Source organism: Capra hircus, chromosome 20, assembly GCF_001704415.2.
Source record: "Capra hircus breed San Clemente chromosome 20, ASM170441v1, whole genome shotgun sequence".
In the NCBI taxonomy this organism is placed as follows: Eukaryota; Metazoa; Chordata; class Mammalia; order Artiodactyla; family Bovidae; genus Capra; species Capra hircus.
In genome coordinates, this window is record NC_030827.1 from 30,466,523 (window position 1) to 30,480,468 (window position 13,946).

Below are 13,946 nucleotides of genomic sequence, written 5' to 3' on the forward strand. Positions count from 1 at the left end.
ATGGTTAAGACTTTGATCTAGGATACAGGACTAAGAAACCTAGAGAGCTTGAAGTGGAAAGAGGCATGGCTCGACAAAAGGACAGCTGAGAACACAGAAAACAAACAGAACTTTGCAGAGACTTCACAGCTTTGTCAAAGGAAGGTTCTGTTTACCATCAGCTGGGAGGAGACAGCAGCGTGGTGGAAATATGTTTGTTGTATTTGCTGCCAAGCTGCAGAGTTCAATTTCCAGGAATTTTGGGAGGTTTAGTATATGATTTAAACATCCTTATATAGAATATTTTTTCCTTCTAAAGATCCTTTTTACCATCTTGGCCATTTTTTTTATTCTCAATAAGAGATCATTAAGTCTATTTGAAAGCTGCTGCTGCTGCTGCTGCTAAGTCGCTTCAGTCACTTCCAACTCTGTGCGACCCCATAGGCGGCAGACTGAGCTAGGGAATAGGAAATCTACCTTAGTTTCAAACTGTAAAAAAATTGTTTAACCCAATACCTATGCTTTGAAATATCATACTGCTTTCTGGAAATTTAATATTAGAATACAGAAAGCAAAATCAAATTATAAATCTACTTTTCTAAAAGATGCTGAAATATTTTGGAAGATAACTTATAGATTTAGATTTTATATTTTAAAATATCCTTGAATATTCTAGAAATATATATGTACATTGCTTTCCATTTGTGTTCATTTCACAGACTTAGATAAAATAGCCCCCTGGCCTATATATATATATATATAGCTATATATATATGAATATTTATTTGACTAAACAACAGGTATTCTTTAATTCAATACTAAACTATTTTATTATTTTTCTCTGGCTAATCTATTATAACAAAGAAATACTGGCTTTTCATAAGTAAAGCCTCCTAGTCCTTCTTATCACTTCCTTGCTGGCATCTCAGAAATTAGAGTGATGAGTGGTCAATGATAAGGAGAAGAAGAACAGAGAGGAGGAAAGAGAAAATAGACAAAACAGGTGTTACCAAAAAATTAGGACAAAGCCCATAACCTAGCACCTGGGCTCCAAACTCTGTTCTACCACTAAGTGACTTGGGCATCAATGTTCATTCACCTATAAAATGAATATCAGAGTCAAACATTGCTAAGAGTCCCACTGGTTCTGCAGTACTATATGACTTTCCATGAGGTAAGGCTTCTTTTCCTTTCACCTGAAATTCCTAGTTAAAAACAACATATCACTATTTTATCTGTCCCCAATATCATGACTATTACACCATCTCTAGCTGCAACCTAGGAGATCACAAGCCCCGTAATACCTTAAACTGGCATCTTCTGTATCCAAAAGAAAAAATGGGCTGGAGCACATACTCATAAGGGCTGCACGGCAGACTTTAGAAATGAGGCCTGCACATGTCTACTCTGTAAAACAGCCTTTCTGACTTTTGACCTGCCTTAGTATTATTTGAAGCAGCTTACTGACATTGCCAATAACATCACACATAATAGAACACACATCTTGTAAGTGAACCACAGATAGTGCCAGGCAACATAAAGAATTCAGGAAATACACACTTAAAATGTAAACTGTGTCAACAGAATAGCTACTGAAGGATCTGGAAGCAAACACACAAGCTGCTTCTCTGAGGTTAAGTAACCACATTTTAGGATTCCTCAATGGCTGCTGCCATAGTCTTGCTTTTAAAAGCCTCCATAATTTCTCAAGACATCATGTTTAACAAAAGGCCACATCTATTTCCCCCAATAAAGATTTAGTTTAACATTACTGGATATTTTTAGGGCACAGAAATAAAGCATGCCTTCCAGAGGTTGGAAAAAAGAGAAAAACAGCCTTTTAGAATTAGTTGGTACCACTATTCTGAAGCTTGTACTGTCCTTTTCAATCCTTGCAGAGAAACAATTAATAAAGGAATCCATTAAGACCTGATTATTGATGCTAAAAAAGGAAGGTAGAATTTCAGTCCTTTGAAGTAACTGAGAATGATTCGGGCCTCATTACAGAGATATAATCTACATTCATACATTTATGTTAGTGATTCAAATCTGTTGGGAGAGATTGAATTCCGTTAAATAGTGCATCTTTCCTGTGGAACTTTTCTCAGGCTTTCTCCAGCTAACCTAAGAGGTGACCTAACAATGCAAAGCAGTGGAGTATTTAGGGATTCGACTGTGCTGTAAAAGAAAGGCTGTACAGAAAAGAGAAAGAAGAATGAGATATAATCTAAAAAGCTATGTCAGCTTTTCCTCTGGGCTGTTTCCTAAATGCCCTTCCTGTCATCACGATGTACAGAAGAGCTGCGAAAGGGCTCTAGAACTTTTAAACACTGCACCTGCTGCAACCAGGTTTTAAGACGGAGTTTTCAAGATGTGTTTTTCCCACTTAAGACAGAATAAAAACACTAAGTTCTAGCTTAAAGGTTTGAACAGCCTCTTCTCCTGGATAAGAAAGTTGAAAGATGTCTGTATGTGTGCTGCCTGTGTGAAAGAGACAGAGAGACACAGAGACTATTTTGAGATTGGAGGTGGGGTGGGGAGAGATGTCTATTGTCAGTTTCAAAAAAAAGGCTCTTAAGCTGGCACCAATATTGTTGATGTCCAGTGTAGAGAAACCTCAAAATAATAACTTCCTGTGTTTTGTAACTTTTCATGGCAGGATCTTTATTGTATGGTTTCATCAAACATAACTGTTAAAAAAGTGTAGTTTTAATTAGTTGTGCATTCAAACATTTGGATTCTGCTGAACAACTGAACTGAAACTCTAGTTCCTCAGCAACATTAGGCTTTTTTTTTTCAGGCATTTTTTTCAGCTCAGGTATAAAACTGTGAACTAGAACATTGAAATTAGTACCATGAGCTTTTTTTTTTTTTTTTTTTTAATATCCAAGCTTTAATGAAAGAACCAGACCTGTTTGATACAGGCTGTTTACTTGCTTAACTCTCTAATTAAGAGCTACAGAAATCAGAGCTAATTATATTAAATATGAAAATCTACTGTGTCAACCACATTGTTAAAGTCTTCTAAATAAGCATTGTAGTGTTTTTTTTTTAAATAATGCAATTAAAATCCTGATTCTAGTATTAAAATGTTGTTTCAAAGACCCTGAATGCACAGGAAAATAGAAGAGCATGTGTGTAAAGTCATTTATCAGGTCACCAAACAATGATTTGCAATATACCTAAATCCCATTTCCAAGGCTAGATTTTTTTTTCCTTTGCATTTGCTCCTGTTCAGTGTAGACCGAGACCAAACGCACATTGTAGGGGCTGTGGTTTGTAGTATATACACAAGCTCGCCTGATTAATTCTCTCCAAATTACAGTTTCAGAAGTCAAACCCCCAAGTTCATCTTGAAGTGATTCTCCCTCTTAAAATAACTGCCTAAAAATTAGTTTGAACCATATGAAATTGCCACTTCTGAAGGTCAAAAACCATAAAATATTGGCAATTTCATGTGTCCAACTGCCTCACATAAATACTTTATATGATTTATCTTCAGTGGCTCCTCCCGGTCAAGCTCTCCCCAGTTTAGAGTCGTTCTTGAAGAGAATCTCCAGGAATTCTCACTCAGATTTGAAAGGATTATCACAGTATCTCCTTCTTTGTGCCTCTTAATCCTTGGCAAAGGCTTCCTAGTCTGGGACTTGATTCCGTCTGTACCTGAGACATGAGCAAGTCTGTCAGCGATGAAGGAGTTGCGGTGGTGAGTGAAAAAAAAAAAAAAAAAGAGGGTGACTGGTGGTGCAGTATTATTGTAAAATAGAGCCTTTTAAACATTAAAATTGAAGCCAGAAGGAAAAAAAAAAAAAATACCCCTTCATGGCAAAGTGCAAAGGAAATTGCCTACCAAAACAGAATATTCTGCCAAATCGTAGGGTTAAATCTTCGCAATCTCAATAAAGGCGAATTCGCTTTGAAGTGCACGCGTTCTTCTGTAAATGACCCTTGTGAGCAATTAGAAATCGGTCATTTCGGTTCCTGATTTCATTTGCGCTGAGAGGGGTGACTTTTAAGGGTGGTGATAAATCTCCCTGAGCTTAAAAGGCAGAGAGGGCCAAAGTGTGAACTTTTTACTTCAGCAACGGAAGCGAGAAATCAGAGATTCATTAAAGCAAGAGACCTCCTTGGAAGCTGGCAGAAGAGGAGGAAAGGAAGCGAATTATGTCTTCCTTTTCTCTGCTTGCCCCACCAGTTTATAATCTGCTGCTTTAAAAGGTTTATCCTCAGCATCTTCTGCTTTCTCCCTCACCCCTCCCCTCCTGGGAGCGAGGGGAAAAAAAAAAGTCAGCCAAGCACCAGGCTCCAGGTGGCTCTCAAGTACTTCACTGCCAAAAGAAAAAAAAAAAAAAATCGTACGGTGGAAAACAAGTGAGAAAGGGGCTCCCCAGAGGAGACTGGTTCAGACTGGAAGGCAGCAACATTCGGAAAGCGCGAGGACACAGCTCACACCGGTCGCCCGCGCGCCGAGCACAGGGACGCTTTCGCTGCAATTAGCCCGAGCTGGAGGCGCTGGCGGAGGCTGCAGGCTGCGGCGGCCCCGGGGGCCGGGCAGGGTCCCGCAGCCCCCAAGCTCCGGGCAAAGGCATCACGCTCGCTTCTCCCGGCTCCCCTGCTCTCCCCCGCTCTCCCAGCCCCTTCCCCCTCCCTCTTCTTGGCGTTCCCAGCAGCCGAGGGTTTCAGATGTCCCACCGCCGTTTGACCCCCTCCCTCCTACCCCCCCCCCACCTCCGCTTCTCCACCCCTGCAAATGAGGTTTGACCAGCGGAGGCAGAGCCCACCTCTGGCTTAGAATCACTGACATTTAGACTCCAGGCTTCAACCTGTTTACAAGCGGGCTTTCCAAAGGAAGGGGGGTGCGGGGGGAGGGAAAGAGGGCCAAACAAAACACCAACCGCCATCCCCCCCGCCACCCCAAACAAGAAGTGACTTTCTGGAGGCTTCAAATCAACAGGCACCACCAAAAAGAGAAAGCAACAGGGAGAAGAAAACAACGGCTGGCTACCCCGGCAGCCGCCTCCGGTTCTGACAACTCCGAGGGACACACTTTCAGAGCTGGCTAGCGAACAGGGGCTGGTGCGGAGAGGGGCTAGACACTGCCAGCCGCGCCGGGGCGCAGATAGCTCCCCCAGCCTCCCACCCCAACCCTTTTGGGTTTTGTTCACCGTGCTGTCATCTGTTTTTCAGACTTTTTTTTCCCCCCTGCATTTAACATGGTGAAGAAAGGAGTGAAGAAGAGAACAAAGTAAACTCCTGGGGGAGTGAGGAGGGAGACTGACCCACACCACCACCACCACCACCAGCTCCTGCTACTGCGGCCACCCACGTCCACATTCACCAGGAGACCCAGGGCGCGCGCGGCGGCGGATCCGAGAAAGGAGCGAGGAGAGGCAGCCGGCCCTTCCGCGGAGTTATGGATGTTGGTGCTTTCACTTCTGGCCAGATCCGAGCCCAGAGGGAGCTAACCAGTGGCCGCCACCTCCAGCTGTCTCCTTGCCTCGCACCAGGTCTTACCCTTCCAGTATGTTCCTTCTGATGAGACAATTTCCAGTGCCGAGAGTTTCAGTACAATGTGGAAATGGATTCTGACACATTGTGCCTCAGCCTTTCCCCACCTGTCCGGCTGCTGCTGCTGCTTCTTGTTGCTCTTCTTGGTGTCTTCCGTCCCTGTCACCTGCCAAGCCCTCGATCAGGACATGGTGTCACCAGGGGCCACCAACTCCTCTTCTTCCTCCTCGTCCTCGTCCTCCTCGTCCGTCTCCTTGCCTTCCAGTGCGGGGAGGCATGTGCGGAGCTACAATCACCTCCAAGGAGATGTCCGCTGGAGAAAGCTGTTCTCTTTCACCAAGTACTTTCTCAAGATTGAGAACGGAAAGGTCAGCGGTACCAAGAAGGAGAACTGCCCGTACAGTAAGTAACAAATGCGTGTTCCCCTCCTTCCAATTATCCACCCCCACCCCACAAGGGGGGTAAAATCTGTTCCAGATGTGGCCAGCTAAATATTTACGTCCCCAACTCCTGTAAAATGATTAAGTGGAATACTTTCACACTAAATCACCCCCCGCCCCGTGTATACATTGTGCTTCGCACGCCCTCCCCACGGCGCGCTCCCTCAACACCCCCACTCTCTTTGCCACCGCATCTGCCCTGTCTCCTTGGCTTGCCACTCGCGGGACCACGCAGGGCGCCCAAGAGTTCCCTCAGTGCATAGATGCCTCTCTCTGCTCCATAGTCCTTCCCCACCTCACCCCAAGGTCTCCTTTCCCTCCCTTCTGGAAATGGCTCAAGTAAACCCATTTTGTTCTTTTCGCTGGCAATCATATTAAGAGTTTCAGGACAGTTTCCTCAAGCTGAAAATAATTATCCGCTGTCAATTGTAGGGACTTTATGGGAACTTTATTTAAGAGAGAAAAGTCAAATTCACTGTCTCCCCACCCCCATCTCTTTACCCCACCACCAGTGTAGACAGGAGGAAAACATTTTTCTGGTTTTGATTTTTTGTTGTTGTCGCTGGTCCCTCTTGTTGGTTTGAGTGATTGCAGTCCATGAAGTTAGCTTTGCAGGCACCACCGCTGCTATTTGTCTTCTGCCTGCCTTCTCTCTTGGTAACATGATGCTCATGTCTGCATTGTCAATAGCATATGCGCTGCGTTGTGGTGTCCTGTTGTACTCGTTTCTTCTGAAACCTCTCATATTGCAGAGGCATAGTACTACAGTGCTATAAACATCTGGGACTGGAGTCGCACAGACCTCACACAAATTTCATTGTCATTCTTTCATTTTCAAAGTAAAAGTCATAAGTCTGTTTCCATGGTTATAGTTTATCCCATAGGATGAGGTTTCCTCCTCGGTACAAAGTATGCCCCCATCCTTTGATTTCTTGCCTTTTTCCTTTCTCCTTCCTTCTTTCTTTCTTTCCTTCCTTAGCTGTTTCTCTTCTTTCTTTCTTGCAGGGATGTGGGCTGGGTAGGGGGAGAAAGAATTAGAAGAGGAGGGGTGGACATTGTGTCTCTTCTTGAATCAGTCGAGCAAAGCCAGATTACACTGTTGGCTTCCTTTCCTGCTTACTTTCAAGTGGTGAGACTTATTCATCCTCTATTGATTGCAATTTGAAAGGGTCTGGAGGCTATGTAATGGCACACTGAAGACAGTAGACAATGACTTTAAACATCTTTAATGACCATTTAGCATTATCTCCATGGTGCTTCCAAGTCACCTTTTCAAGGGACTTTTTTGTGTCAATTGTTTGGGAATTCCAAGCATATATTAATATTTGCTAGCTAACTTAAATATGAGAGTCATAGATTTCAGATTCCTTAGCCCAGAAAGTATCTGGTATTAATGGGAAAGACAGTTAACCAGAACTTAGCATTATCTTTTTAAAATAAAGATTTATAAGAGTAAGACTTAGTTTTCTTATTTGTGGGCTCACATTCAAAATTAACTTATGTTCCTCCTCAGCTGCTACTTCCATGTCCTAAAATTAGCAATATGTTTACAAGTAATAAAAATATTTGTATAAGTGTTTTAAAGTATTCCATCTTATGGTTATCACCAGAGATGAACCTGTACTCCACTACCTAGCTATATTTTTCCTGTTTTTATTCATTAGAAATAACTGAAATAAAGTCAGTTATGATGACACTTTTTGCTATAATTTGTTACAGGAATTTATTAGATATGATATATAGATATTAGGTTATTGGTTTGAATTTTTAGTATTTTTATTCACTTCTAAAACAAAATAGTTATGGTACCATCCAGGTAGGATGATGGGGAAGAAGTGGTCCAACACTTACTGAAGAGTAAGCTGGGACAGGGACTGAAATTTTTCTTTGTATTTTTACTTCATGGAAATAACTCAAATATAATAAAATTTCAGAGTGTTATTCTTGAGCAAAACTTTTTTACAAATAGCAATGTTATTGTTGTATTTTAAGTGTCTTTATAATGTGATGTAAGGACCAATTATAGTAGTTTATTTATGTGTCTTAAATTACTATTTTCTAAAATAATGTACACTGTGTGATTAACCATTTAGTAAGATGGTTTCCAGGGTGCACATTAAAATATATTTTTACAGTAAGAATTATCTGCAAAGAGAAAAGTATATGATTTTTATCACATAAAAACAAGTGGAAATTATTCACCTTGTCTAAAGTACACTAATACATCTTCCATGTGACAAATTATAACTGATAGTCCTTGTTAAAATTATAATATCTTATATAGTAATGCAATCCTAATCAATGGTTGAAATGAAAGGAGGTGGAGCCTGCTCTGTTAATGGCAAACCATAAATAATTTAAGCTTTCCAAGAACATCTGTATCAAGACATAACAAGTGAATAGTAGAGGTTGAAAAAGCTTTAATTTCACATGTGGCTGGGTAATCAGAATGCTGCTACAATTTCCAGCTGGACTGATTCAGCTGAACTACATGGTATCATTAAGATATTGTCTAAATGTTGCATAATTACATGAGACCAAACTTTGCCATGCCTACAGGGTAATCAGCCAGCCAGCCCACCAAATGGTAGCCTGTTAAATATTGGGGTATCTAACCTCTGATGTTCCTTGTCCAAAACCACATTTCAGTAACATTTTCCTAAACAAGTTATTAATTATTCTCAATGTACAAAGCTGTTCTTTTAAGGTTTGCTTATTTGAAGCTTATTATTATTTGAAGCTTAATTTTCTTTGTTACTTTTGACCCTAGTATTATTGCTGCTAAAATACAGTAACAGCTTATCTCACAGGCTACATGTTTGTGATGTCCTGAGTAATTAGATGACTGTTTTACTGGCTTTCTGCCAGCAAAATGCTAACAAAAGAGAAGTAAGGAAATCACCCATTAGCACTGCAAAATCATTTTTAGCTTCTACTTCCAAAGTTGGCTCCCAGAAATTGGATGGTTCTAAAAATAATACATATGCTAGAGAAACTCTTCTCCATTTCAAGTGACTATTATAATTTTTTAGTGGTGGGGTAATTTTTGTTTGCTCCTTTGCCATTATGTGAGAGCAGAATAAAGGGAACAGTGATGAATTATGTTTCTCCTGCTAGAAGTCTGAGAAAGCCTGAATAATTTAGAATAGCTGTGGTGTATCTGTCACTAGATATGCTCAGGCTCATTTAGGTTTGTTTTATCATTCTTTACATCTAGAGCTTTGCCCTTGAAACATTACCACTCAGCTCCAGGTCTGGCCTACTAGAAAGGCTGGATACAGCTGTTAGGTGCCCTTGCAACTGGGACTGACGGTCTTATTTCTGGATGTGAGTAAAACAGCTGTGGGTTACTCCCATGATTGTCACTTATAGACAATAGGAGTCTAGTGAAAAGAAAATGCATCCCTAAACTGGAGACAGTCGAAGATAGATATTTTCAAAATGGAAAGCCATACCACTAATTAGTACTTTCAGGAAAGGAGTATGGAAGATATTAGAGAAATCAGTGTGCACTGAGTATGCAGGCTGTGCCCTGTTTCTTAAATATATACCTCATTTGACACTCATAATCATTCTATGATTTAGATAAATCCTCATTTTTCAAATATGAAAACTAACCCTCAAGAAAAGTAAATTGCCCAAAGCCATTCAACTGGAAACTGACAGAGCCAGATTCAAGCCAAAGTTGATTTGGATTTATGGCATTTCTTCTACCTCTCTACTACTGGCAACCTTGATGTCGATATATCAGAAGTAGATGCCACAGGAAACTCTGAAAAACAAATTATCCATATCCTTAATTGCTTCTTGCCATGTATACCAGTTTTTCATTAGAAGGAAATTGAAAGATATGTAAAATTTCAGTGGAGCAGAATGAACTATGTTAAAGTTATCATTGCAGGTGGCAACATAGTATCAGACAATGGTAGTGCATTCTCTGTGTGAAATATCGCTTTTAATATTATGTTTGAGAATATAATTGCTTAGGGCACACAATATACACATACATCCATCTCACAGAAGGCATTAGAAATACATGACTAAGAAAAATCCATGAATATCATAAATATAGTAATAGTTTACAGCTGAGGACCAAATGTTTCATGGTTTCCACATGTAATAAAACAATGTGATTGTAAATACAAGTGTGAAATTGGGCTGTTGAAGAAACTTCTGATGTATGACTCTAATAGGAGCAAATCTTAGAGACCTAAAGTTTTAAAATGACTACAAATCAAAAGGTACTTCACCGCATAGAAATGATAGATTATTGCCCTATACTCAATCAAGGTTTATGTTATGACTTTTTAATCAGGATTAGAGCTTATTTTGTAGGCTTTCCTAATGGCTCAAACAGTTAAGAATCCGCCTGCAATGCGGGAGACCTGGGTTCGATCCCTGGCTTGGAAAGATCCCCTGGAGAAGGGCATGGCACCCCACTCCAGTGTTCTTGCTTATTTTAGGAAGAAGTTAAATAAGGTAAGGATATCAATTTTGAGGAAAATAAGGACTTGAATATTATCTCCTAATAAATATGTAACAGTTTTCTGGGAAGAAAACATACACAGCTTATGATTTCCACTGCTAACTTATTTAAGTTGTAGTTTTTTTCTAAAATTTGGTTGCATAATTTACAACTGGTGGCATTTAATCGTGAGGATTGAGGATTTATGAAGATGGAAGGCACTATTTAATGTTTACATGACACTGTCCTGTTACCTTTACTGCATTCCTACCATATGGACCCTCCACTTTGATGGATTTATCATAAGCCCATTAAAAATACACAATTACAGAGAGTTTCCTCTTTATAAACCTAATTTATAACCATCTACTAGAAGAAACTCAGGAGAACAGTTGGCAGAAATCACATGCTAATAAAGGAGTTTGAGAATTTAGAGACCTCAATCTCTAGGTTTTTGGGTAGTTTAGTAATCTAGTACCAAAAAAGTATGTATCATTCTTTAAAAATAAGTCTTTTCAATGTATTGTTTAAGCACAGAACTTAAAAGAAGAATTGTGTTTTATACAGTGAAAGAAACCCTACTGCACGCATTTTTCCTCTGCACTTTTTACTCAATTTAGAGAGAAAAGCATCAATCCAGGTGATTTCTTCATTTTTAATAAATTTATGGTAGAGCCTGAATGGGCATTTTAAATTCCTATACAATTACCTTAATGTTCAGAGGCAAACCCCATTTATTATTCAAATGTCTGACTTTCCACAAGCCAAAATGTTGGAAAAAAGTTGATGGCTCATTTGAAATGGAGCTAATATTCCTCACGTTCATGAGCTGTGTATGAATATCTCCATCTCTCCTAAGCCTTAAATGTCTGTATGCTTATCCAAAATTGAGTACAAATGATATTTCTTTATTATGCTTCAGAAGGAAGAGTCATACATGTGTATTAGTTCAAAGTGATTTTAATCTATCTTAATATTAATTCTACGAACTTAGCAATGAAGAGTAATTCAGATGACATTTTTAGTACTACTATTCCAACATTTGTCAGGATTCATTGTTGATGTTTGCTTAATGTAAGTAAAATATTAGCATTTCCCTCCCAGAAATTAAAGTTCTCCTTTAATTTTCCAGTAAAATTGGGCATACAATTTATGTTACTGTAATTTTAACACTGTTTTATTACAATCTAGAAAAGTAATGAACCTCATTTTGTCTTAAGTTGTTTTATGCAGAAGTATCTTAATTTTTCATGTATATTGCAAAGTATTAAGATCATTTACATTTGCCATTTGAAAAATGGTGCTTGTTGCTTGGCTTTGCATACCAAAAGCACTTGCTTTTCATAATCGGCACTCTTTTTTGTCAGTGCCTGTTACTTCTACCTGTGCTAGTCAATCAGTTATAACAAATGATAACCTAGAAACGTGCCTTTAAAATCAGTGTAAGAATATATACCAGCATCTTGGGAAGCCACCAGTGACACTCTGATACCCAATTAATAAACAAAAAGTGTTGATGTTTTACAGAACTAGTTTAAAACCAAGTATTGATTTAGTCAGATTTTGCACAAGTAGAATGTTCCCGGATATCTAAATGGGAGCTGGGTCACCCACAAAATAATGGCTTTAAAGGTCCCCTTCCTTTTAAATCAGGTCAGTTGTGTTCTTTTCTTTGAACGCTATGTTCTAATTGGGACAATAAATCAAACACGACACTCAGAGTAGATTCCCATGTAAGGTGGACAACTGGACAGTGAGTTTTTACTGCTGCTAACACGTGCATCCAATTACCATTTGATAGATTCATGGTGCTGGCAGTAAAGCATTGCCTCATTTTATAATTCACCTAATAATTCTTCAACCTAGACCTGTCTACCTTTACCTATATCTAATCTGTCACTACGTGTGTTATCATTAATGAGGAATTTTCAAATGTTTAGCATGCTTCCTACAATGAACGACGACATTAAGATATTAATGAATCATTTAACTAACCATAATAGATGAGGTAAAGTATTGATTAAGTCAATATATCCCCAACTTCAAGTAACTGTCAACTAAATATAACCTAATAATTTCGCTACAACTTAATTATGAATAGTGTGGGCTAACTGGAACTTAATTCTAAATAGCAAAATTTAAGAACTTTAAAAATGAATTCTAATTAAATAATGATAATGGCAAACCTAAGAATTTTTTAACAGGTATTTTTCTATGATCATTATTATTTTCTTTCAAGAACCTTATGTTGACATGTTTTCTAATCAACATGTATTAATATGTTAATAAATGTATGTTAGTTCATCCTTAACTTGTTTTTGAGGCACTGCCCTTGTTTGAAGATAACTTGACATTTTCATAGAGTCTACAATTCAAGGCCCATCAACTGCTTTCTAATGTTTCTATATTGAGGCAGTTATATATCTGAAATATCAGTAGTGTGAATCCTTGATGCATTATCATCCTTTCACTACTTCACTATTTTCTCCTCCTTCTTTAGTTTTCTTTTTTCCCCCTTTTTCCCTGGTTTCTAAACCCCTTATTTTTCACTGAAGCAAGAGAAAGTCATCCATCGTCATTCCCTAGCATCCTGTGTTATGTTTAGAGCCAGTGGCCTAGTCATTTTTGGATGTATAACATCCAAAACATGTAGTTTATATTCTATGCATTAAAGTCTTCAGCAATGCAAACTCCACATACTCTAGCAGGTGCCTCTCCTCACTGAATCTCCAATAAACTCTCCATTATCCCAGCATGCAGGCCAGTTTCTTATAGCTTTGCCATTAGTGAAGTGAGCAAACCACTTCTGAGAATGGATGGTAATTGTCTGGTTACTAAGTCATCAATCTGCATTTTCCCTTCAGGTTAAATATTCTGTTCCAGTAACACTCCCTACATGTTCATTTTACCTATCTTCTGAAAATTGTCTTAGTATATGCAACATTTACTAAATACTTTGTCAATTTTGTGAACTTTTTCCTTTTGTCTGGACTTCTATAAGAGAAAATAAAGATGATTTAGGAAATCAAATATTACTTATATTTTAATCATCATTTACTTCAAAAAGTTGAATGCTGTTTTGGAGGTCTTTATGTGTATACATGCGTACTAAATTGCTTCAGTAGTATCTGACTCTGTGACCCTATTAACTGTAGCCCGCCAGGCTCCTCTTTTCTACGGATTCTCCAGGCCAGAGTACTGTAATGGGTTGCCATGCTTTCCCTCCAGGAGATCTTTCCGACCCAGGGATTGAACTTGCATCTCTGGCATCTCCTGCATTGACAAATCAGTTCGTTATCATTAGCGTCATCTGGAAAGCCCCTTGGGGATGTCTTCAATATTTCCAAATTCCAGAATTTTACTTAAATTATAAAGTGCCTCTGTATAACCCTGCCAATTGTAGCTCTCTAAAATGAAACCCATGTTCTCATTTTAATACTAGTTATCAAAGAAGAAAAATGTAAAATGTATGTGCATTTGTATTTCGGGTTGACCAAATGTAGAAATGCACATAGCTCTATTAGAAAGATACTGAGAAACTGATAGGAGCTAAA

At 38.9% G+C, this 13,946-nt stretch overlaps 1 protein-coding gene across 1 annotated transcript in view; it reads left to right on the forward strand.

Annotated features, from left to right (window-relative positions):
• The window catches only part of FGF10 (fibroblast growth factor 10), a 97,875-nt gene continuing 88,099 nt past the window's right edge, over positions 4,171–13,946 (forward strand). Inside the window, exon 1 of the mRNA XM_005694730.3 lies at positions 4,171–5,889. Within this exon, the coding sequence (XP_005694787.1) occupies positions 5,550–5,889 (340 nt within the window). The 5' untranslated portion in view covers positions 4,171–5,549. The remainder of the gene's footprint in view (positions 5,890–13,946) is intronic.